This window comes from Thrips palmi, unplaced genomic scaffold (genome assembly GCF_012932325.1).
Source record: "Thrips palmi isolate BJ-2018 unplaced genomic scaffold, TpBJ-2018v1 HiC_scaffold_5, whole genome shotgun sequence".
Taxonomy (NCBI): Eukaryota; Metazoa; Arthropoda; class Insecta; order Thysanoptera; family Thripidae; genus Thrips; species Thrips palmi.
In genome coordinates this window covers 16,645,961-16,670,868 of record NW_023144632.1, presented here as the reverse complement: position 1 = coordinate 16,670,868, position 24,908 = coordinate 16,645,961, and the positions used below count along the sequence as shown (strand labels likewise).

At 50.1% G+C, this 24,908-nt stretch overlaps 3 protein-coding genes across 8 annotated transcripts; 1 reads left to right on the top strand and 2 right to left on the bottom strand.

The window, feature by feature from the left end:
* Positions 1 to 252: 252 nt before the first annotated feature.
* On the bottom strand, positions 253 to 5,727 carry LOC117650878 (glucose dehydrogenase [FAD, quinone]-like). The gene is made up of 9 exons (XM_034394500.1): positions 5,602 to 5,727; positions 5,228 to 5,380; positions 3,610 to 3,758; positions 2,879 to 3,290; positions 2,461 to 2,691; positions 1,957 to 2,190; positions 1,671 to 1,859; positions 1,280 to 1,594; positions 253 to 496 (listed from the first exon to the last, which is right to left on the bottom strand). Exons 1-9 carry the CDS (start codon positions 5,611 to 5,613, stop codon positions 362 to 364), a joined length of 1,830 nt encoding a protein of 609 aa, XP_034250391.1. The 5' UTR covers positions 5,614 to 5,727; the 3' UTR covers positions 253 to 361.
* Positions 5,728 to 9,515: 3,788 nt separating this feature from the next.
* On the top strand, positions 9,516 to 18,260 carry LOC117650543 (putative fatty acyl-CoA reductase CG5065). 4 transcript variants are annotated; one of them, XR_004588047.1, is made up of 12 exons: positions 9,516 to 9,641; positions 9,735 to 9,841; positions 10,143 to 10,311; positions 10,733 to 10,981; positions 11,605 to 11,756; positions 11,826 to 11,935; positions 12,557 to 12,755; positions 13,031 to 13,276; positions 13,629 to 13,898; positions 14,022 to 14,057; positions 15,581 to 15,881; positions 17,307 to 18,260. XR_004588047.1 is itself a non-coding variant. In XM_034394048.1 (11 exons), the coding sequence occupies exons 1-11, from the start codon at positions 9,633 to 9,635 to the stop codon at positions 15,627 to 15,629; spliced, it is 1,596 nt and encodes a 531-aa protein (XP_034249939.1). In that variant the 5' UTR covers positions 9,516 to 9,632; the 3' UTR covers positions 15,630 to 15,911. The 4 variants fall into 4 exon arrangements, 2 of the variants coding, with proteins under 2 accessions (XP_034249939.1, XP_034249938.1); XR_004588046.1 differs by having other exon boundaries at positions 15,581 to 15,893; XM_034394048.1 differs by lacking the exon at positions 17,307 to 18,260 and having other exon boundaries at positions 15,581 to 15,911.
* Positions 18,261 to 18,408: 148 nt separating this feature from the next.
* LOC117650542 (O-acyltransferase like protein-like) lies at positions 18,409 to 24,768 on the bottom strand. 3 transcript variants are annotated; one of them, XR_004588045.1, is made up of 14 exons: positions 24,630 to 24,746; positions 24,251 to 24,552; positions 23,949 to 24,088; positions 23,499 to 23,719; positions 23,231 to 23,301; positions 22,807 to 23,015; positions 22,552 to 22,712; positions 22,302 to 22,482; positions 20,294 to 20,475; positions 19,929 to 20,067; positions 19,639 to 19,831; positions 19,424 to 19,566; positions 19,176 to 19,340; positions 18,409 to 18,662 (listed from the first exon to the last, which is right to left on the bottom strand). XR_004588045.1 is itself a non-coding variant. In XM_034394046.1 (14 exons), the coding sequence occupies exons 2-14, from the start codon at positions 24,513 to 24,515 to the stop codon at positions 18,628 to 18,630; spliced, it is 2,085 nt and encodes a 694-aa protein (XP_034249937.1). In that variant the 5' UTR covers positions 24,516 to 24,523; positions 24,630 to 24,768; the 3' UTR covers positions 18,409 to 18,627. The 3 variants fall into 3 exon arrangements, 2 of the variants coding, with proteins under 2 accessions (XP_034249937.1, XP_034249936.1); XM_034394046.1 differs by having other exon boundaries at positions 19,176 to 19,320; positions 24,251 to 24,523; positions 24,630 to 24,768; XM_034394045.1 differs by having other exon boundaries at positions 19,176 to 19,320; positions 24,630 to 24,745.
* Between the last annotated feature and the right edge of the window lie 140 nt (positions 24,769 to 24,908).

Here is a 24,908-nt window from a genome sequence, read left to right as displayed (position 1 = left end):
AGTCCTACAGTGGCACTGCGGTCACAGGGCAAAGCCAACCGGTGCGCCGGGCTGGGTACTTCGTCTTTTCGCGGAAGTGGTTTTATGTGCAAGTCATTAAAGTGCTTTGCGTTTTCAGGGAACCGGGTTTATGTAACTTTCGAGCCTCAAGGGAAACGGTTTTATGCACACAAGCCACGCGTTTTCAAGGGAAACGGTGTTACGTGCAAGCCATGTGTTTTCCGAGGAAACGGTTTTATGTTAGCCGTGTGATTTAGGGGAAAACTGTTTTATTGACAAGCCGTGTGTTTTCACAATAGAACCGGTTTAACATAAAAGCCGATGCCGGCAGGCATCCGTAACTCGTCCCAGCTCGAGGGAATCACTTCTTCCAGTCCGCCTTGACGAGGTCCGCGCCCTTCTCGCCGACCATGACGCACACGGCGTTGGTGTTGCCGCTCGTGGTCTCGGGCAGCACGGACGCGTCGATCACGCGCAGTCCCTTGATGCCCCGCACCTGTTGCACAGCGCGCCGAGCGTCAGTGACACCGCACCGCCCCCTTACTCTCTGTCTCCGTCGCACTCACGGAGCGCCTCGCCCCCGAGGGAGCGAGAGAGAAGGATCGACAGGTGCAATCCAACGTCGTCAGGCATTGATCTGGGAAAGGGAAGGGGGGAGGGGACAAGAGGACGATCGCCCCTCTCCCCCCCCCTTTTCCGCCCGACAGGGAGCCAAAAGGCCACTCTTTGCCCCTGTACTACAAACCTAACTGTCTACTAAGTGAACAGTTTCAAATGGGTGCTTGCAAGTACACAATATACGGTACACTTACAAATGCATACTTACACTCTCAGCCGCTTATCGATTTTATCGTCGGTAACCAGGTACTATAGCCTACAACAATAATACTTAGTATTTTCTTTTTAGATACGAACAATTTACTGCATAAAATTATGTAGGAATTATTTTTTGTCAATAAGTGCTAACAAAAATGCAGATAATACGAACAAAAGTCAAAAGTACATATTACTGTTGCACAAAAAACAGAGGTACTATCGACAAAATGTCAATACCATGTACTAAAAGTCAATAGTCTGTCTGAGAGTGTGGCAAGCACACATTTACAAACGCATGCTTAGCGCATGCTAAGTACAGGCGCATCTGTAGGTGTGCACTTGCCAGGCATTTGTAAGTGCAAACTCAGTAGGACAGTTGGGTTTGTAGTGCACGTAGGCAAAAAGTGGTAACCCACTTAGGCCCGCCCGCTCTGCGTCGCTCTGCGTCGCTCTGCGTACCCACCTTGAGCTTGGCGTCCACCACGGCCAGCTTGTCGCTGTCCGGGCCCATGCTGCAGGAGGAGGTGGGGTGCTGGTTGGCCGCGCCCTGGCCCTGGAACGTGCACTTCCAGTAGGCGTCGCTGTTGAAGCGCAGCTTGGCGCACGCCTTGGGGCTGCCGATGCTGAGGGTGATGCCGTTGTTGCGGAAGGTGCCGGTGGAGTTGAGCCTGACCACCATCTTGTAGGCCTCGATGATGGGCTTCAGGTCCGACTCGTCCCCGAAGACGTTGGTGTAGACGAGCGGTGAGCCGTAGAGGTCAGTCTTGTTGAGCAGAATCTGTCCGGGAAAAGTTGCTCTCAAAATCAGGAATTCACTTGTGACGTATTGGCCTTCGCCGCCTCGGCGTCCCTACCTGCCCACGGCTCTTGGGGTGCAGGTTGATGGCGTTGAAGCCGAGCTGGTTGTAGAAGACGCCTGCCGCGTCGGCGGCCTGGCACCCGGCACCCAGCTTGCGGATGTACTGGCTGCCTCCGACGGGGATCTGAATGTCCGGACGCTTGGAGCCCTTGGCCTGGTAGGCCGACCGGTAGAAGAGGTTCGCCTGCGCAGAAAGCCAAGCTCACTCTAGCTTTCTCAGTGGGGAAGTCCAGGGGACGCACGCGGTTGGGGAGGACGCAGCTCGGGGCGCAGGGACTCACCGGGTTGGCGGAGCCGCTGAGCGGCCCGGTCCTTTTCTGCACGTACTCCGTGATGGTCTTGATGTATTGCTGCACGGTGCCGGTGGAGGCAGTCTTGCTGAGCATGAACTTGACATTGCCCTTGGCGAATATGTGGTCGTGCAGGCGCTGGCCCACGCCGGGCAGGTCCAACACGGTCTTGATGCCCACCTCCTGGAGGTGCTTCTTGGGGCCGATGCCGGACAGCATCAACACCTGCAACAGCACAGAGGTAAGCTTGCAGCCTCAGCCACGCAATCTCTGCTGCCGACTGGACACCATATCACCAGGCGAGGGGATAATATTGTAACCAGCCTTACATATTTGAACCCGGGTGGCTTCAATGTCATCACCAGCGATGCACAAAATGGCTCCCAGTTGGTGGCAAATAGTGTCCACACGCTTTAGTCGCGTGCTGGTCGCGTGCTCTGCTTGCTTGCACCGCCAGAGCCGCGCGCGCCAAGCCGACGAACGAGCAGCACTGACCTGGGGCGAGTTGTAGGCGCCGCAGGACAGGATGACCTCCTTCTTGGCGGTGACCGTCTTCCTGCCGGCCGGCCCGTCGAACTCGACGCCCACGGCGCGGCCGCCGGACACGACGACGCGGCGCACGAAGGCGCGCGTCTGCACCGTCAGGTTGGGCCGCTTGCGCACCGCCGGGCCCAGGTAGGCGCGGTTGGAGCTGCGGCGCTCCCCGTTGAGCATGGCCGAGGGCGCCTGCAAATCAACCCTCAGCAACCTCCTCCCTAGCACTGTGCAGAGTGCACGGAGTACTCAGAGTGCAAAGAGTACGCAGAGTGCACAGAGTGCACAGAGTACACGGAATGACACAGAAAACGGAATACACCTGAGTAGGGAGTGCACAGAGTACACGGAGCACACAGAGTACACAGAGAGCACGCACCCAGGACACGGCGCCGACGGTGGACGTGCCGAGCTGGCTGGCGCCGTTGACGTCCTCCACCCTGGCCATGCCGATCTCCTGGTAGGCCTTGAGCAGCAGCTCGGTGTTGGGCTCGCGGTACGTGTCCAGGGTCACGTCCTGGGGGCCGCCCGTGCCGTGGTATTTGGTGTCCTTGGGGAAGTTGTGGTTGTTCTCGGACTTCTTGAAGTACTTGAGCACGTCCTCGTAGCCCCAGCCCGGGTTCCCCATCGCCTTGATGTTGTCGAAGTCCTCCCTGTTGCCTCGGGTGAAGTGCAGCGCGTTCACGGCGCTGGAGCCGCCCATGCCTTTGCCGCGACTCGCGACGGAACCGGGGTTCCAGCCACTCTTCTGGAGGTTGTACCGCCAGTAGAAGAAGTCGTCCTCCATGTACCTGCAGAGCGGAGGAAGGCAGTGGCATGAGTCTTGCTGCTGCAGCGCTATACTTCAACAAAAAAAGACTTCTTGGACAAAAAAAATTCCTGTTTATTTTTTAAGAAAAAAATTTGCAAATCAAACTTTTTTGGTATGAAGAAAAATGTTCTTGAGTCGAGATTTTTCTTACAAAATACCAAGGAAATTTAAAATTGATAAACCATATTTTTCTGGGTATTTGGAACCAAGTGTAGGGAGCTCCACACTTGCGGTGGCGTGGAATTTTGAGTCTCCGCACTTGGGAGTGGATGGAGTTCCCTGCGGGTCCCTGTACGCACCGGTTGTACATGGACGGCACCATGTTGATGTCGGTCTCCTCCGCGCCCGCCTCCAGTAGCAGCACCTTCCAGCCCTTCTCCTCACTCAGGCGGTTCGCGACGACGCATCCCGCGCTGCCGGCACCCACCACGATGAAGTCGTACTCGCCCTGTTGGGGGGCAGGACAGTTTCATGACTGCAATGCTCAAGGCTGGCGGCTAGGAGCGGTACACTGGTAAAATGAAGCGCAGCCTTGAGCTTCATTCAAGAATACAACTGGGCTTGAAGACTTCACGCTTAAAGTGAAGCGCGGAGAAGAAATTCTCTAATGCGTTGAAATAGGCGGGAGAGGGGTGAAATGTGAAATCTCGAAGCCGACGCTTGAAAAAAGGGGCAGGAGTCCTACCAGCACCAGGGTGCAGGGCGGTGCAGGGTGGTCTCAGGGTGCCACCCGCGACCATCCGGCCGCACACAATGAGCTGATTTGCCACAGGTTTTGGCAGGCTCCCGTCTGCGCACCGCTTGTCACAGACCTCGAGCGCCTGTGAGGTAGACCGCCGGTCCGTCCTACAACACACTGGCGTGGAGACGGTGGCCTACCCTGCCCCGTATGGTGCGTAAAGCCGAGAAGCTTCGCAAAGCCGAGGGACACACGGCAAAAAAAAGATTCCTAGTTTTACCAGGGTAGCCTAAAATAAAGATATTGGTGATTTACACTGAGTTCCTGGGAAAACCTGGAACCGTTTTTGGTCGTGCGGCAGGGGCAAGGTAGGCCACCGTCTCCACAGCCGTGTGTGGCGGGACGGACGGGGGCCTACCTCACAGGCGCTACACTGCAAGGGGCAAGGTAGGCCACCGTCTCCACAGCCGTGTGTGGCGGGACGGACGGGGGCCTACCTCACAGGCGCTACACTGCAAGGGGCAAGGTAGGCCACCGTCTCCACAGCCGTGTGTGGCGGGACGGACGGGGGCCTACCTCACAGGCGCTACACTGCAAGGGGCAAGGTAGGCCACCGTCTCCACAGCCGTGTGTGGCGGGACGGACGGGGGCCTACCTCACAGGCGCTACACTGCAAGGGGCAAGGTAGGCCACCGTCTCCACAGCCGTGTGTGGCGGGACGGACGGGGGCCTACCTCACAGGCGCTACACTGCAAGGGGCAAGGTAGGCCACCGTCTCCACAGCCTGTGTGGCGGGACGGACGGGGGCCTACCTCACAGGCGCTACACTGCAAGGGGCAAGGTAGGCCACCGTCTCCACAGCCGTGTGTGGCGGGACGGACGGGGGCCTACCTCACAGGCGCTACACTGCAAGGGGCAAGGTAGGCCACCGTCTCCACAGCCGTGTGTGGCGGGACGGACGGGGGCCTACCTCACAGGCGCTACACTGCAAGGGGCAAGGTAGGCCACCGTCTCCACAGCCGTGTGTGGCGGGACGGACGGGGGCCTACCTCACAGGCGCTACACTGCAAGGGGCAAGGTAGGCCACCGTCTCCACAGCCGTGTGTGGCGGGACGGACAGGGGGCCTACCTCACAGGCGCTACGGAAAACAAAGTGCTTGGTAAGTGCCTCCAGTTTGGAAGGGGCCTGTGGGCTGACCCTCGGCCTGACCCTCGGCATGACCCTCGGTCTGTCTCACCTTGGCGATGTTGGGCGTCTTCCTGGCCTTTTCTTGTGCCGTCTTGAGGGTCTTGTTGGCGAGGGAGAGGACGAGGGTGGCGAAGAGGGAGGCCGCCGTGCAGTGCGTCGAGGACTGCCACGCCGCCGCCGAGGTGAGCGGTGCCAACCACATCTGTCGACAACGTCACAAGCTTGTTCCGGCAAAAAATGGAAATCCATCCCTCTCCGGGAATCGCTCAGTCGATCTCCATTCCACCGAGATATTTGTGGTTTTCGCGACATTATCTTGCTCAGAGTGAAACGGAGTGAAAAAATCCAGTCCCACGCTTAGCCACCTCCGTTACATGAACTGAAAATTTTTCTGCGCCCTGTGGAAGTTTGCCTGGTACCTACACTTCCCGCCATGACTGGTAGTTGTGAAGCACAGGCCCTGTCGGGTCTGCTTTTCTATCATTTTGTTGTCACGAATCGATCCCGTCGTGACCACTTCGACGAAACAAGACCACGCAGGGCCAAACTGTAAAAAACGGAAAAAATTTTACTGCTGGTTTTTGTCTACAAAAGAGGGCAAGTAAAAAACCCATTGAAAAATAAAATGATTTTTCGATTTTATCCGCTGAAATGAGAAACCGTAAACTTAGCGATGATCGATGAGGGTTTTACTGGCCATCCAGGCTTAATTGAACAAAAGCCTCCCTCGTCCAAAATTCCCGCCATTATATTGCCATGATTTTGAAACGATTTTAGTCGAGAAATTCCCATTTTCGTACACGAAAACAACTACAGTAATAGTATCTGATTTTCTTTTTGCTGGCACGTGTCAGCAAGGCAGTGTGGTGACTAGATGCCACCGAAGGGCCGCTTGGCAGCGCTTGGCAGCGCTTGGCAGGTTGCTAATCAAGTGCATCGTGAATTGGAGACGGCCACCGACGGCCGGGCACATTCCAAACAGTGCTTTCGTCCATCTCTCTCGCACCCTTACGTGCCCAATGATTTCAAGAGAGAGAGAGACCTCCCACTCGGAATTAGTCAGGTCGTACAAACTCGGTGGAGACGGAAAAAAGTCGCCCAGTCAATGAATGCCCATCAGCATTTCGTTTGCCTGGACTATGAACCCGTTTATGCTGTCTCACTCACATCAGCCTCCTTTCAGGACTCTCGGCGTCAGGACTTACGACGTTGTTCAAGGGTTCAAAGGGTACTTATGAAGCGGACCTAGAAAAAGGTCGTCACACACGGGAGAGGGGGGGGGAGAGAGAGAGAGAGAGAGAGAGAGAGAGAGAGAGAGAGAGAGAGAGAGAGAGAGAGACGGGCGGGAGGATTAGTCGGATGCCTGCTGCACTGCGTGGCTTGACCGAGCACTGGTCGCTAGACGTGGCAAGAGGACACAGCAGATTGGAAGAAAGATGATTGGATCCCAGCGGTTCCAAATAATCTTTATTTGATGATAGGGAAAATTCCTAACCAACGTTTTAATTACATAGTAATTGGCTGAGCGATAGCGAAGCCCTTGCCGTGTTTGGGCGCTCCGAAAAGTGACTGGTCGTGCGTCTGTCTGTCTGTCTGTCTGTCTGTATGTAATCACTCACGTTTCTCAGCAACTACTGAACGAATAGTATCCAAATTTCACACCTGATGTCTCCTAAACATCCTACAGGGGGAGTTTATCTTAGATTAACAATTATCATCGTTTGAAATATTCAAAACATCATTTTGAACTAGGTAATTGGCGTGTTTAGGTTGGTAGCAGCGTGTGGCAGACCAATTTCTCATACCGGCTGCCGCGCTTGCAAGCCGTCTGCAAGACGGGACGGCACTTATGCAAATAAACAAACTAAAGAGCAAAGGGGTTCTCAAATAGGTACTGAGATAGTTTTTTAACATTCTAGAATGATTGAAACCCTTCCGGGGTGTCAACAGAGGAAAATATAGAAACTAAATGTGAGAATGGTTTACGTGTTTCGTTCCCCTCTTCCCCCTCCCCCGTCACAGGAGAACAGGTCAGTGCAGTGTAGTTGTGGATTGTAAATAGAATGTTTTCTTTGCCTTTGTGTGCATCTACTGATTTTATTCTCTCTGATACTATCCTAATTTTTAAATTTCATAGTAAATAAAATCAGGTAAATGCATGAATAACTTCTGTTGAAATTAGAAGACATGTTAATTGTCTTGGTTTGTCTCGGGGAAATGACACTCTATTGCAATGCTGCAAGCTAACATAAATATTCTAGTACTTACATCTATTGATTAAAAGAATCCATAAATAGATGTATTTTGTGCAATAAATAATCCATATATTTAGTGCTAACAGATTTTGAACTGATATTGGGTTCAATGAGACGATTCAGGTTTTGAGCGGTGGGTGACTTGGTAATTGCTTTTAATGGGACGATTCCTTTAACTTCACCAAAGCTTGTGTCCAACAGCTGGAACCAAGTATTGGTAATGATTTAAAAGCTGGCTTTCTTAATGTAAGCCCAATGTTAATGCTACACTGTATTCTTTTACTCTAAAGATAAAATATCACGAGGCATGAATAAGGTAAATTAAGTTGGCGTATTGAGCAACAAGTGGCCTCTGCATTTGACTTCATGAGACGATTCACTGAATTTGACACAACTTGTTCTCCGTCAAATGCTTCAGATCAGCCTGCCCTAAACTGAGTCACTTAATGAAAACTATGATTACATATTCCATTCTGTATTGTTTATTTCACTGGTTTTAAATGAAAGAATGACAAAAGGCTTCTCAAATATAACTAAAAAATTTGTGAATTCATTAGTTTGAAGAAAAAGATGTATCGAATAGTGAGTCAAGCAGACGAGTAGCTAATTAAGCGATTCAATGCTGGCAATGGAATGTTACTCGACTGAAGGAATCGCATTGGTGTGGCATTAGGGTATTGGTGACGACAAAGGGTGATCCATGAAGACCAACCAAGACCCATTCTTTACCGATTATTGATCAATTTGATATCGATATTTTTCAATCGAATCTCATATTGATTCTTGGAGTTTTTCGAGTGCTGATTATAAAAACCCCCTTCCATTTCTACTCCAGACTTATATTTTCATCTCAAATTAGGTCATTTCGGACCAAAATTTTCAGGTCGAGTTTTATATTGTTTCCTGCAGTGTTTGATGAGCTGAACTCAAAAATAACTTCCAAATTTTTCCCAGACTCACGCTTTACCTAATTTTGACCAAATTTGGACCAAAATTTTTGAATTGAGTTTGATGTTGATCCCAACAGTTTTTTGTGTGCTGATAACGAAAATCACCTCCATTTCGACTCCAGACTTATATTTTCATCCCAAATTAGGTCATTTTGGACCAAAATTTTCAAATAAAGTTTTTTATTGTTTCCTGTAGTTTTTGGTGCGCTGAACTCAAAAATGACTTCCAAATTTTTCCCAGACTCACGCATTACCGAATTTGGACCAATTTTGGACCAATATTTTGGAATCGAGTTTGACGTTGATCCCAACAGTTTTTTGTGTGCTGATAACAAAAATCACTCCCATTTATACCCCAGACCTACATTTCACTCAATATGAGCCCACAAGCTGCAGTCCGAAGTGCACAAATTCGCATCGCTCAGCCACACTACGCGCCCACACAAAACGGCGCGTACCCCTAGTGTTAGTTTAACTTATTATGACATTCACCTTTTTTTTGTGAGGGTGATGGTGATACCACGCACGCCGCGCGGCCGTCGGTTCTCTCTCTCTCTCTCTCTCTCTCTCTCTCTCTCTCTCTCTCTCTCATGAGACGTCCTATGAGTACGAGGAACGAGGAAGAGACGGGGCTTCTCACGATCTGCCTGGGGGTGCGGGCCGTGCTCCTAGCACCTAGCCTAGGCGACGTGAGGAGGTTTCACGGCAGGGAGCGCGTGGGTGTGGCACTGGGGCAGCGAACGGCTTACCAGGTTGCAACTTTCCTGCACACACACACTGTCCCTCACCCATCGAACCCGTTGGCGCTCTGCAGTTCAGTTCTGAAGCATCCCTCGGTACCGACACTAAATCTGGATTTTGTGTCCATCGCAGAGTGCGAATCTCTGGTCCGATAGTCCTGGGAATCGATCGGAATCTGACTCTAGAACATGATAGGTCCCCCGGCGTGGCGGCCCAGCGCCTGGCAGCTCGAGCGTCGCCTCGTTTGCGTAACCGATGCCACCCGCGCTACTCGGGCCTGCATGGCCTGCATAATCGCCAAGGGGTTAGCTGGCAGAAACGAGCACGTGCCCAACGCCTTCTCCCTCGCACCGTCGGCCGTTCCGTGCGGGGCGAGAGAGACAAAGCCACTCAGTTGTGCACCGCTTTTGCAGCAGGGCATGCCATCATGCATTTTGAGAGTCCACCTCTGACAGTCGCGCGGCCGAACTAGACCAACGATCAGTGTGGACTCGGGCGCGAGGGCGGAATGGAACAGGTAGATTGGCGCGGCTGGGACTGTAGGGTGTGGCACTGTGTGGCACTGTGTGGCACTGTGTGGCACTGCTTGAGACTGGCGCTTTGGTTCCAGCTGAACGCCATCAAGAGAGAGCGGCTCCATGCTGTGCGCGATGACATCGTGGCTCGGCGCGACCTGCACTGGGAGGAGCGGGCGTCGCGACCCAGCGTGGCGGAGTGGTGAGTGCAGTCACAGTGGATTTGCCAGAAATCCGGCGGAGGTGGCCGAAACTCCAGACGCGTTTTGAGCTGCAGAGTCGCGAAACGGGACTCGAACCGAACGTGTGACCGCACCAATGGATTCCTCCTTCGGAGAGCAGTCCATTGATGGGGTTACACGTTCGGTTCGAGTCTCATTTAGCGACTCTGGTGCTCAAAACGCATCCGGGATTTTGACCGCCTCAACCGGTCTTCTGGCCCACTGCATCCCCAGTGCGTCCATGACGGTCCATGACGTCGCGGTGTGCGACGCGTGTTGCAGGTACGCCGGCCGCAGCGTGTTCATGACGGGCGGGTCGGGCTTCATGGGGCGAGTCCTGATCGAGCTGCTGCTGCGGAGCTGCCCCGACATCGGCCACATCTACATCCTGCTGCGGCCCAAGAAGGGCGTGGACCCGGCCGACAGGCTGGCCGTGCTTCTGGGAGTGCCGGTATGTTAGTGTCTTACAGGCTGCTTCATTATGGTAAATTTTTCCATTCTGCAAAGGAAGTTTAATTATGTGTCAAAAGGATATGGTGAATTTTCCTTGTCATTTAAGAGTAAAGTAGCGGGGCCAGTTTCTTCACCACAATCTTCACCATAACATGGATAATCCTCACCATAAAACTTCACTGTCATATTGGTTGGCTCGTGAATTTTATCAGGTTCGTTTGAATATGATGCCTCATTTTGATCTGCGTTCAAACAAATATGAGGCCCTAAGTAAAACAGCCGAGTCGCACGTTCTAACAAATGTGCCGTCGCATCCCCATACGAATGTGGCATCCTATCCACACGAACGTGACATAAATCACATTTCCCACGAGTATATGACGTCACATTGGTCGAATGACGCGTCGTCTTGCCGACAGCTGTTTGACCGACTCCGGGCGGAGCAGCCGCACGCGCTGTCCAAGGTGAAGACCGTGGCCGGCGACATCGAGGCGCCGGGGCTGGGCCTGAGCGACGCGGACCGCGTGCACCTGTGCAGCGAGGTGTCCGTCGTCTTCCACGTGGCGGCCTCGGTGCGCTTCGACGACCCGTTCCGCAAGGCCGTGGCCACCAACCTGCGCAGCACCAAGGAGGTGGTGCAGCTCGCCGGGGACATGCCCAAGCTCAAGGTCAGAACCGGCAGACCCGCTGGAGTGCGCCTCCCTCGCCAAAGGCAATCTCCCTTGACAGAGACATGCTTACTTGACAGAGACACGCTCCCTTGACTAAGGCATGCTTCCTTGACAGAGACATGCTTCCTTGGCAGAGACATGCTCCCTTGACAGAGACATGCTCCCTTGACTAAGGCATGCTTCCTTGACAGAGACATGCTCCCTTGACATAGGCATGCTTCCTTGACAGAGACATGCTCCCTTGACATAGGCATGCTTCCTTGACAGAGACATGCTCCCTTGACAGAGACATGCTTCCTTGACAGAGACACGCTCCCTTGACTAAGGCTGCTCCCTTGACAGAGACATGCTCCCTTGACATAGGCATGCTTCCTTGACAGAGACATGCTTCCTTGACAGAGACATGCTTCCTTGACAGAGACATGCTTCCTTGACAGAGACATGCTCCCTTGACAGAGACATGCTTCCTTTAGGAACGCCAGGCACACGAGGAACACTGTACGTGCCAGACACACGCCCAGAAACACTGTCATGTCAAGCACGCGCTTAGGAACGAGTAGGCATGTCATGCGGAGGGACTTTCCAGATAGAGCCTCCTCAATTGTTGTCGCCGTTTGCAGGCCCTAGTGCACGTCTCGACGGCCTACACCTTCATCAACCAGGACCCCATCGACGAGCGCGTGTACGCGACTGACATGAGCTGGAGAGAGGCTCTGCGCTTCGCTGAACTACCGGACAGCGACAAAGATGCCATCGACTTAATCGAAGCCAAGTAAGGAGCGAATTTGCCACGAAAACACCCAAGGGTTGTGTTAAATCACAAACTGTATTTTGTGACAAGGTTGCGCGGCTGGCAGCCCAACACGTACACGCTGACCAAAAGCTTGGCGGAACGCCTCATGGAGGAGGCGTCCGAGCGCCTGCCCGTCATCATCACGCGCCCGTCCATAGGTAAGGAAGGGGCCTTGTACGGGCGGAACAGCAACCCACAGACGAACTCCATTGAAAGTTAGGGGTAAAGTTGGGGAAGAAAAGTACAGGGTAAGAAAATTATACCTTTGGGGAGGTGATATTTTGGCTTTGAGCCATCCCACAGCCAGTTTTCAATTTCACACATATACTTGAGTCCCTGTCTCTACAAATAATCTTGGAGAACTACAAAGGAACTTCTGAATAAAAATCTGGCGGAACCTTCATAAAGTGCCAAAGTACTGTGAAACCAAGTGTAGAGAACTCGAGGGGTGAATCACTAGTGTACTCATGTGTACAAATTTGCCCGTTCTCAGTGTACTCACAAGTTTTAAAAAGGTGAAATTCTCTAGTTTTTCGACTGATTTAACGCCGACTGTAGTTAAAAACGCTAAATAAAGCCTTAAAACGTTTAAAATTGTGAAATTTATGAGTAAAGCAAGGTGTACTCACCCGTACTCATGTACTCATGTGTACACCAGAACGCCGAGTGATTCACCCCTCGAGAGAACTCCACATTTATAGTTGGTTTTACAGTACTTCGGCACTAAACGTTATTCGTTGTTGAGTCTTCGCTGAAATTGCGGTTTGTTTTGTTGGCAGTGACCACCTCGTTTAGTGACCCCCTGCCCGGCTGGATAGACAACTTGAACGGGCAGACCAGCTTCTTGGTAGCGAACATGAAGGGGTTGCTGCGCTTCGTGTATGGCTACGAGAACACCTTCGACTCTGTCCCTGTGGATGTGGCCGCCAAAGCGATAGTGCTGGCGTCTTGGTCTAAAGGCCTGGGGATAAAACTCAGGTACGCATTTCAATACTTAAAAATTAAGGCTGGAACTGTTTCAGTCTTGGATTTAAAGCCTTTTTTTTGTAGAAATGTGTAATTCTGCACATAGTCAGGAAAAGTAAAACAAAAGTCAATTTCCTGGAAATTAAAAATGAGTAATGATGCGAGCACAATTTATGAACCCTGACAAAATGGCAATTTCCCACCTTGGACGGGTAGACATTTTCAAAACTTCCCTTTGCAAAAGTTTTTATTTTTGCGGTTTAACATTGGCCTTTGTATTACTCTAGCGATCGGCAGGTGGACGTGGTCAACGTGACAGTGGGAAACGACTTCGCCTACAGAACCGACGAGCAGTTCCACACGGGTTTGAAGCACCGACTTCAGTACGAAATACCGTACCCGGGGGCTATCCGTGCGCCTCGCCTCCGATACGAAGCGTGCCCTATCTTGTACGCGGTGCTTCACATCTACCACCACCTTCTCTTTGGTTTGGTATTGGACCTCCTCGCCCCTGCATTTGGACAAAAGCCTAGGTGAGATAATTTTATTTCTGTCGTCTGCGATGAGGACGCGATATAGGCATGAACGCTAAGACTATTAGTGCACGTCCAAAGTGAACCCGATGGCACATCGCTTTTCGGACAGTATATCGCTCGTACTGCTATGCAGTAAGACAGCGCAGCGCGTCCCTCCATTTACCGCCATATTGCACAAAGCACTCGGATTCAAGGGGCATTTAAAGGGCCTAGCTGTCCTATACTGATTTACGTTTTTTTCAAGGGCGCGCAACGCTTTAGGCCGTTTAAGGGCGTAAATAACTCTTTCCCTGTCAGGGCAAAACTTTTACGCCTTTGCTTTACCAACTCACCCATCAATATGTTGCAGGGTACTGAACCTCTACCGCAAGGCCCAGATGGGGTTCAACGCGACAACGCCGTTTCGCAGAAAGTTCTCGTTCAAAATGGAAAACCAACGCAAATTGCAGGGAATGACGCATCCAGCAGACCTCAAGAACCTCGACTACCTGAACATTTACAACGCAAGGGATAACGAACAAGAGATATTGAAAAACATGAAATTCCATCTTCGTGGAGTGCTCCGCTACGCTCTCAAGGAGGATGACGATGTTGAGAAGACCGCGGCCAGACTGAAAAGGTGACCCGTTCTCTAAGGCTTTCCGAAACGCTTCTTTTGGTTTTGACGGCCTTTGTTTGCCGAGTTAAGTTGACTGTTTTCCATTGTACTTATCATCTTTGAACGCTTTGTGCCTGCCCACAGGATTGAGTGGCTCATGATCGCATACCATTCTTTCATGGCTCTCATTTTCCTCGGAATCACGGCGTATTTTTGCAACCTGCTGTAGTTCACCTTTCCACCTCACGGGCCTACCCACCAGTGGGCACATGCTTCTCCGTGCAACACCGCCCATAGAAGAAAGGCTCTGATGACCAGGATGGACAGCTACATGGCTACAGATCATACAAGTCGCATGCACCAATGAAGCGGTTTACACCACCACCGTAACCATTAGCATCATCATCCATCGATGGTACATGAAAACGGCCAATTATTTTTTGTCGTGGTTCAAAGGATGAGTTGAACTAGAAGCCTTAGGTGCAGTCACTGTGACTGAGGGAGCTTCTATGAGTGGCATGAAGAGAAGACACCTCCCAGGAAACATCAACTTCTGCGAAAAACCACTCAATGACCATACCAACGTAAAATGGCCGTAGGCGTGACAACAACATTTTTTCATTGTAAAAATAAGTTAAACTAGAGTAAGAATTAGAGTCATCAATGGTGTCCACCGCTTATCCTTCAAAAGTTAGAAAACATCAAAAATACCTATTGTTGAAAATTTAATTCTTGGGCAAAGTCTCGTTTGTGCTTGTAGAAGTGAATAGATTATGCACAATGTGCAATATTGCTTCTGAATTTCAAAAGATGTCAGTGGTTACTCACCAGTGACAGAAGAAACTTTGCCTCTAATTTGAAAAACCCACCTTGTGACCGTTGACTGGATGTAAATGGCTTTGTATTGGGTGGCGCCAGAGACATCAAACTGTATTTTTATTTTAATTATTATTATTATTATTTTATTTTTGTAGACAACATGAGCATTGTACATAATTAAATGGGAGCGTCTCTACGCACTCCAAACTCTTAAATTATGAAAAAATAAATACTATGGGAGATCCTTTTTCTGCGTAACCTTACGTTTTCACTTAACATAATATTTACATAATCATAATGCCCACGTTGTGGTCCAATATGAACGAGCACATTAAAAATATCTTGCACTTAAGGTCGATAATATATACTAAATATATCGGATATAAAACAGAATCATTGTTTATGGAGACTCAAAAACTTTTCCACCTTCTGGAAACATTATTTTTCTTTTCTTGGAAAATTCAGAATTTTCAATATGTCTACCCATTACGTGTCTCGTTAAGGCGCGAAGAGTTTTTTCCTGCCCGTTCCCCCGGCCTTTGGAAGAGATCAGGTGTGTTGTAAAAGCTGCGCGAGAGCTGGATCAGCAGATCACATCTCACCAGATATAATCTCACCAATAGATTCCACCACATAAAACTCACGAATAAAATCTCACCAGATTACAGTAATTAATTTTATTTGCTTCAACGCATATTCGCACGAAATATAAATCCCACCAGATATACAGTAATTATTTTTTAAAGAAATATAAATGCAGTTGTCCCTGCTCTTTCGCGGCAACGCAACTACACTGCCAACTCGACAGTGTGCTCAGTGTACTCTATTGACGTGTACTCACAAGTACAGTCCAGTGAGAGTGTACTTGGCATACCATTCTTTCGGGCTCTCATTTTCCTCGGAATCACGGCGTACTTTTGCAACCTGCTGTAGTTCACCTTTCCACACGCTCAAGATTTTTTCGACACCTCCCGTTGTATCTTCGACGGGGACCGCCTGTTCGACGCGAAACTTATGCCTCCCGTTGAGCAACGACGACGGCCCGTCAAACTTTTCGTTGAACCTCGACAGACATTCGACACCCGTGCCCAGCGGAGCCCGATCATCGAGCTTCAACGGAAGAACGACTGGTTCCCGTCGAAGCGTCCGCCGTCGTAGTTCAACGAGCGCGGCCTTGACGCCGAGGTCCATGGCCAGGTGTCCAGGATTTGCAACCTGGGGGTCCCCGATGGTGTCCCTGAGGTCCCTAGGACACGGGGAGTCCAACGCCGAAGTCGCCGTCGCTCTAGGACAAGCGGTTCGGGAGATACGAGGACGTACCATAAGGAGTCCGTCAAAGCAACTTTTTAGTTGGAGGCCAAAATCATCTTCGGCCTCTGGCTCCGTTCCATTTGGGTGTCCGGGACTTTTAACTTCAGCATCGTGTTGAGGTAGTGCTAGACTACCAGGAACCCGTCAGCGGTCGTCGTCGGACCTCCGTTGCGCCCAGGATGCCGACGAACGAGGGTGCTGTGCCGCCATACGGTTCGACAAGGTTTACGCCACCACCCAGGTGGTCCCTGGTGGTGTCCTCGAGGTCTTCAGGACACGGGGAGTCTAACGCCGAGGTCGCCGACGCTCTAGGACAAGCGGTTGCGGAGATACGAGGACGTACCATAAGGAGTCCGTCAAAGCAACTTTTTAGTCGGAGGCCAAAACAGCTTCGGCCTCTGGCTGCGTTACATTTGGGTGTCCGGGACTTTTGACATCAGCATCGTGTTGAGGTAGTGATAGACTACCCGGAACCCGTCAGGGGTAGTCGTCGGACCACCGGTGCGCCCAGGATGCCGACGAACGTGGGTGCTGTGCCGCCTTACGGTTTATTACCGTTGCCACCACCTGCCGCTGCCGCCGCCGTGTTCTCCGACGCCACCGTGAGCTTGGGGGGCCGGGGCTGACGCCGTTTGCACCGACGCCGCTGACGTGTGGCGTAAGGCGGTACAGCACCCACGTTCGTCGGCGTCCTGGGGTCACCGGTGGTCCGACGACTACCTCTGACGGGTTCCTGATAGTCTATCACTACCTCAACACGATGCTGAAGTCAAAAGTCCCGGACACCCAAATGGAACGCAGCCAGAGGCCGAAGCTGTTTTGGCCTCCGACTAAAAAGTTGCTTTGACGGACTCCTTATGGTACGTCCTCGTATCTCCGGAACCGCTTGTCCTAGAGCGTCGGCGACCTCGGCGTTAGACTCCCCGTGTCCTGAAGACCTCGAGGACACCACCAGGGACCACCTGGGTGGTGGCGTAAACCTTGTCGAACCGTATGGCGGCACAGCACCCTCGTTCGTCGGCATCCTGGGCGCACCGGAGGTCCGACGACGACCGCTGACGGGTTCCTGGTAGTCTAGCACTACCTCAACACGATGCTGAAGTCAAAAGTCCCCGACACCCAAATGGAATGGAGCCAGAGGCCGAAGATGATTTTGGCCTCCAACTAAAAAGTTGCTTTGACGGACTCCTTATAGTGCGTCCTCGTATCTCCCGAACCGCTTGTCCTAGAGTGTCGGCGACTTCGGCGTTGGACTCTCCGTGTCCTAGGGACCTCAGGGACACCATCGGGGGTCCCCAGGTCGCAAATCCTACGAGCCCGGTGTTCGACGCGCGCTCGTTGAAGAACGACGAAAAATGTCCCGATTGCTCCCGTCGAAGCTTCGACGCGCTCCCGTCGTAGTATCGAAGAAATTCTTAGCGTGCACCTCACGGGCCTACCCACCAGTGGGCACATGCTTCTCCGTGCAACACCGCCCATAGAAGAAAGGCTCTGATGACCAGGATGGACAGCTACATGGCTACAGATCATACAAGTCGCATGCACCAATGAAGCGGTTTACACCACCACCGTAACCATTAGCATCATCATCCATCGATGGTACATGAAAACGGCCAATTATTTTTTGTCGTGGTTCAAAGGATGAGTTGAACTAGAAGCCTTAGGTGCAGTCACTGTGACTGAGGGAGCTTCTATGAGTGGCATGAAGAGAAGACACCTCCCAGGAAACATCAACTTCTGCGAAAAACCACTCAATGACCATACCAACGTAAAATGGCCGTAGGCGTGACAACAACATTTTTTCATTGTAAAAATAAGTTAAACTAGAGTAAGAATTAGAGTCATCAATGGTGTCCACCGCTTATCCTTCAAAAGTTAGAAAACATCAAAAATACCTATTGTTGAAAATTTAATTCTTGGGCAAAGTCTCGTTTGTGCTTGTAGAAGTGAATAGATTATGCACAATGTGCAATATTGCTTCTGAATTTCAAAAGATGTCAGTGGTTACTCACCAGTGACAGAAGAAACTTTGCCTCTAATTTGAAAAACCCACCTTGTGACCGTTGACTGGATGTAAATGGCTTTGTATTGGGTGGCGCCAGAGACATCAAACTGTATTTTTATTTTAATTATTATTATTATTATTATTTTATTTTTGTAGACAACATGAGCATTGTACATAATTAAATGGGAGCGTCTCTACGCACTCCAAACTCTTAAATTATGAAAAAATAAATACTATGGGAGATCCTTTTTCTGCGTAACCTTACGTTTTCACTTAACATAATATTTACATAATCATAATGCCCACGTTGTGGTCCAATATGAACGAGCACATTAAAAATATCTTGCACTTAAGGTCGATAATATATACTAAATATATCGGAGATAAAACAGAATCATTGTTTATGGAGACTCAAAAACTTTTCCACCTTCTGGAAACATTATTTTTCTTTTCTTGGAAAATTCAGAATTTTCAATATGTCTACCCATTACGTGTCTCGTTAAGGCGCGAAGAGTTTTTTCCTGCCCATTCCCCCGGCCTTTGGAAGAGATCAGGTGTGTTGTAAAAGCTGCGCGAAGCTTCGATGGAGGTCCGCGCTCCACCACCAATCAGCCTTTACGCGCAACTCTGTTGATCGGGGTTTCCGAGCTCTGAAAAAAAATGAAAAGTATCAACATTACTGTCTTGCAAGGGGAGCCCTGACGCCTGTGGCCTTGATGCCGAACTAAGTCCCTGCTGTCCTGCACTGTAAAAACAGTATCAATTTCTAAAATGCATTTTTGCACGATATGCATTGTACCTCTTGTGCCTCTTCTTCCTTACATGGTCACTGCAAAGGCGTTCTTTTGCAACAAACACATTGTTATTATTGGCAGTTTTCATCGGTATCTTTTTGCATTTTAATTTACAGTAGAAGTCGTTGGAGTTCAAAAATGTGCAAAGGTGTTTTAGCCCCTCGCTTTCGATAGCAGCTAGATAGCTGGAGACAAAGAGTCCATACTTTGTCTCTGTATCTAGGCAAAAATGTTGCCCATAAAAGGCTGCTTCTAGATCGGGCACTAGACTGCCAGCATTTTACGCAGGGAGTTACGTTCACCGATAAAGACAAGACAACTAATAAATACTACGATTTTTTGTCGCATTCTCCCATTCACCCAACTGACCCTTTGATGTAACGTTGGAGGAATGCTGACGACCACGCACAGTTCGAAGCGATTTTTCTATGCTTGATATGGGTGACTCCAGAGCCAGACACAAACATGCGCCTAGGATAGACGACAAAACTACGTCGCTCAACATCTTCTCAACCTGGTACAGAAAGCACAAGACTTAAGATATAAAATTTTAATACAGTCAGGATAAACATGTTGTTTCTTTAAACCTGGCATTTTAAAACCTTTTTCTCTCTCACCATTTTGAAGTCAGAGTAGTACATAGAAGTCCGGGTAGTACCGTGGTCCACTGCTTGCACGGCCGCGTGAGTCAGGTAAATGCCGTAAGTGAGTCTGCCCAAAATGGTGAACGGTGCCCACGACAGCAAGCTATTGACGGGCCCTGTTGAAAATGCAGCATGTTGTCAAGTCATGACGTCATGAGCTGTGAGCAACAGAGAAGTAGACTACTCACCTCCATGGCCCAAGATGCAAGCCAGTACGACCCAGGATATCCCAAGGCACCAGGCGGGGCGGTGGAGGCCCGCGAACAGGGACGACCTCCACACATTGTAGGGGTAGTGAGTGAAGTCTACAAGCGGCTTCTGTCCTAAGACCACGGCCAGGCACAGCGCCGTGCTCAGCAGCCAGCCCAGCCGGACCTCATTCTGGATTCGAAGAATGACCGCGATGAAACAAGAACGCTGGCAAGACGAAGGCGCTGCTTACACAGCTAACATTGACACCAAGAGAGCCGAAACCAACCTTGGTCAGCTTTCGGTTGATGCTGCCCGACTTGATGAGGAACAAGACAAAGCCCGCCAGAGTCCCACATATGTACGACGCGGCTCGCGAGTAAGCCGAGTAATACATGTGCTGCATGAACCACGCCTGGCCATCGAGACTGTAACAGAAGGCGCGCTCTCATGATTTTCTTCTGAGTGCAATTCGTCATTCTCGAAAGTACAAACAGTATCGCATTAAGAACCATGTTTTTATTCGAGCTTTTATTCTATATTCAAAGCAAGGACTTTTATCTCCATTCTCGGTGAGTGCACGTGAGTTGAACCTATGGTATTTTTAGAGCATACTTAAGGAATCGGAACCTTTTGGATCTTGATAAAGCTTACCTAAGGCTGAGCGGTAATGGTGAAGGAAGGTTGTTGGCAAAAGTCAGGCCGAACGGCCAGGCGCACGAAGCCGCGAGTACCACGCAGAGCCACACCACGCCATAGCGGCGCCATCTCCACAGCGGGTAGAGCAGTAGCGGGGACACCCAATGGAGCTGCATGTCCGCCATCAGGTACCACGACTGGAAAAGGGAATAAGGGTTAAAGAGACCAAAGAAAAAAGGATCACTAGTCTGCGAACAAAGAGGATGGACGTTAGGCGGCACTGTCAGGTAAAGAAAAAACACGACCGGAAGGTTGACTATTTTGGTACTTCTCTAAATCAAAAGTGCAATCCATTTTGGAGAAGGTAGCAACTTCCACCTGATTTTTGCCATTACAAGAATAGCGTACTGCGATGTTGTGTCATTCATTTCAGACTCAAGTGAACACCTACCAAAATACCTCTGGGGGATCATTATTTCAAGTACGCTGCGACATATGCTGGCTGAGATAATTGTTACAGAATCAAGATAGCATGAGTTTCGAACATGCATCAAAAAGGCCGAGGCGGCCTCAGCCCAGCACAGGCAGGAGGAGGACGAGAGTGAGATAGCCGTCTGCTACAAAATGCACTCATTGTTTACCCAGCTCAATCGCAGAGAAAGCCAGAGCCAGAAGCGAAGATACTCGCCCAGGATCTTCCCCCGCCCACCCAACAAAACACATCTCTGACCGAAAAGCTGATTCCTCGTGGCACTAAATAACTGTCCAAGAGGAGATCAATAGAAAAAAGAAGACATGAAAAATGAAGGCTTTAAGCGATGTAGGCTCTAGAATCCGGCATGGTTCAAGCGTACAGTCTTGATGCGTCATGCCACCAATCAATGTCACACCCTGCTTCCATGACTGGCAACATTGGGTTGGCGAAACAAATATAGTATTACTGAGGCGCGCCTTCATCCATGAATTAAATTGGCTTTTGGGGCCGCTAGTATTTTAGCCAGCCAGTGGCGGATCCAGAGTCGGCCCAAGGGAAGGACAAAGTAGCACTTTTTGCCTACTTACAGGGGCAAAGTGGTGCTTTTTGCCTACCTTTCAGGCGGCTATCTAGGGGTCAAGGGCAATTGCCCCCCCCCCCCCCGTAAATCCGCGCTTGTAGCCAGCCTAGCAGGTGATCGTGAACAGGTGCAGCCGTCACGACTTGCTGCACATTCTGCGAGAATGATACTCGTGCAGACCGTATTCTGTCCAATGACAGGCTTTCGCGGGAAAAACCTCGCGCAGCGGGATGTGGCTTCTCGGAGCTGCATTCTGCGGACTAAGGGCCCCCTGTGTTGCTCATCATCCTCACTAACAAGGGAACCTATTCAGGGGGTACACTCAGATTTCGACCAAATTTTTTTTTTCGTAAGAATAACATATAAGATTAAGAATGCACCCCAAAGTTGGTGCCAAGATACATATCCACACCCCTCCTGACCTTTTTAAACCGAAAAAAAGGGTAAAATGGCCCATGATTTTACGTGCAACGAGCAGATTTTCGGTCGTAATTGGGCAGTTGCACCAAATTTGTGCAAAATATGATAATATATGAAACAGACCGAAATTTTCTCTCATTTTCGTCACAAGGGGACCAAACATTGAAGGAAATGACAAAAAAAACTCGACTTCAAATTTTCCGGTTCGATGTCCGAAAATGACCCATACAATGCAAAAAGGCTTATTTTACCCCTTTTTTAGGTTTTAAAAAATTGGTAAAGGGTGTAGATATATATCTTGGCACCAACTTTGAGGTGCATTCTTAATCTTATATGTTATTCTTACGAAAAAAAAAAAGTTTGGTCGAAATCTGAGTGTACCCCCTGAATAGGTTCCCTTGTAAGTAAAAGTAAGAGGCGCATGCTTGACGGAGCCGTTTGTTGAACGTCCATCCTTAAACCTTAAACCAATAATTTTGAGAATCCTTGTAATGACAAATGCATTTTCAAGGATTCCAAACGTGATATCCACGTGCTTCGTAGTCTACCTGCATCATGCATTGGTCATCCGGGTTGGCGTAGTTGGCTACGTACAGCAGGGCAGTCCACCAGTGCTGCCGACAGGTCTCACTCGCTCCGTCCACTATATCAGCCCACAGCGGGCCGTCGCCCAGCAGGCTGATCCACGTGGCCGTGATCGCCACCATGAGAGCGAAGGCCGGGGTGAGCCTGAGTGGAAGCAGGATTAGATTCATTCTAAGAGCAATGTCTAAGTCCGGCAAGAGCTTCGATACGTACCTTATGTATCTGTGGAAATAGTACATAAAGATGTTGAAAGATCCGGAATCATGGGCTACTTTCATAAACACGTAACAGTTGACCAGGCCTCCAATGCAAAAGAAAGTATCGACTGACAGCGGGGCCGCGTACAACATCGTGCCAGAAAGGTCAGCGAACCGCTGCAACATTAAATCCAGCCCACAGACACGTAAGTTTATTGTTTTACTAAAAAAGAAACCGATTCTGTAAGCTGATCGAAAAGGGGTACTGCACCTCAGGAACGGCAAGAAGATTCATACAGGGCAATCGCGTTAGTCCCAAGTACCGATGCCCCAAAACAACCCAGACAGCTGACATAAATCGAATTCCATTGATGCAGGTAAAATTTGAATCGCTTGGAGGAGCAATGGCGAATAGCCTTCGTCCATTTGTCCAGGCTGAAAATGCCAGAACCAGAGAGGCTTTCCCCATGACACGTTTCTCTGGAAAATAAAATTCCAACAATTAAAGTACTATGTAAAGTTCTGCTCGTTGCAGGCTAGATAAGAAGTGTGAGTGGCATCGTTTGGCTTGGAAGAATAAAATACTTCGAAAACTGCATTTCAGAGTGGTCCGAAATCCATCAGACATGTGTGCACGAACAGAAATATTTTGACCACATCGGTAATACGGACAAGAAACATTCCCCACATCTTACCTTTTTCACTTAATCGCAAGTCAATGGCTGTTCCTATGGCCACTAGCATCGCCAATATAAGGCAGATAACGCTGCAAAATTAAAATAATAAACGTTGAACTTGTATGTAGAAAAACCAGCAAAAATGCAATATTTGCCCAAGCAAAAGGCGTTTTTGTAAGCCATTTTGTGTGCAAGATAGCTGGGTGCCAAATTTTAATCAATGGCTCTGAGGGACTTTATGTTGTGTCACGCGTGAGAGCCGCGGATCACCTGGAAATATCCTTACATGACAACGTAGTCTCCTGCCGCGGGGGTACGCCACAGGCCAGCCACTGCGGAGGCTTGGCGTGGCAGTCGGCATTGCACACGAAACCCAATGGCTGCAAGCCCTGCGTTTATGTATTTTAAGGCTTGGCTCAGAGTTTCTTCCAATAGCTGTTCATCACACGTGCTGGGAACGCAGAAAGCTATGCGTCCTGTCACCAAAGTAGAAATGTTGGGCGCCGTCTGAAACAACGTTGTAAGTTGCTTTTATGAAATGGGTGCACGGTGCCGTACGCAAGGAGAAAAAACATCGGTATGGTCGTGCACACACAAAATGTATTCGAACAATTTTGTACGCGACATCGCACAATTTTGAACATGACAACATTGTGTGAGACCACGTGCAAAAATTGAACAAAAGAATTCGGCGTGCAATCAGTCGGAATGAGGAGTCAGTGATTTAGTGGCCTACCTGCACGTCTAGATAAGGCAGGATGTAGCGTCCCGAGAAGCCGTCCGGACTTGACGCACGGACGCACTCGTCGAAGTTTCCAAGGTCAGCTGCGTTGCCATAGAGAACGCCGGTCACCAGTTTTGCGCTGGAGTCCACCACTTCAAAGGCACACGGTGTGATCGTCAATGTCAAGGTACAGTGTCAGTCGCTCTTGCACTCCGTGTCAGCTGACACCGAGTGGCAAGGACGCAGTATGTGAAAAAGTGCACAAGATCTCCGAAGCATTTCCAGAGCTCTCTGCTTCACGCGGCTTCACGTACTTCGCAGTGCCCAGCCTTGCGCGGACCGCAACCCGCTGGCCCATTGTCCCAGGCTCCGCGAGCAAGCGTTGTCGTAGGCAGAGGCGGCCGAGGCGGCCCGGACAAGAGGGCCGAGGGTGTCGGGGTGCCTCACCGACGCGATGAACTTCCCGACGGCAGCGTCGACACGGTCATGGTGCTGGTCGCTGATGTCACCAGACGCGCCACCGAAAATGGCAAACAGCGTCGCAGAGACGGCCACCACGGAAGGCCAGTGAAACCACATTGTCCGGCCTGGCACATGAAACATGCCCGCAGCATTCCTTTACATATTGTCAGTTTGAGTGAGTCCGATTTTGGGAGGTTTCTCTGCATCTCGCGATTCGTGCTCGAAACGTACTTGCTTACGGGAGAAATTCTGCTGCCACCCTCGCTGGCGGGAGAATCTCTGCGGGCGCCCTCGGTGATAGCAGCAGCGATGGCATCGGAGCAATGGGCGCGGCTTTTCCGCTTGACACCTGCGAGTGATTGGTTTTATCCTTATCGCGCACCCACACCATTGTGCCTACCCAACTCCCTGGCAAGCAGGAAATGCGGCTAATAAAGTTAGTGAAGTTTTTTATTTCCTCGAAACACGTCTCGCGTCACGAATTGGATTACACTGGTAGCCAACGAATGT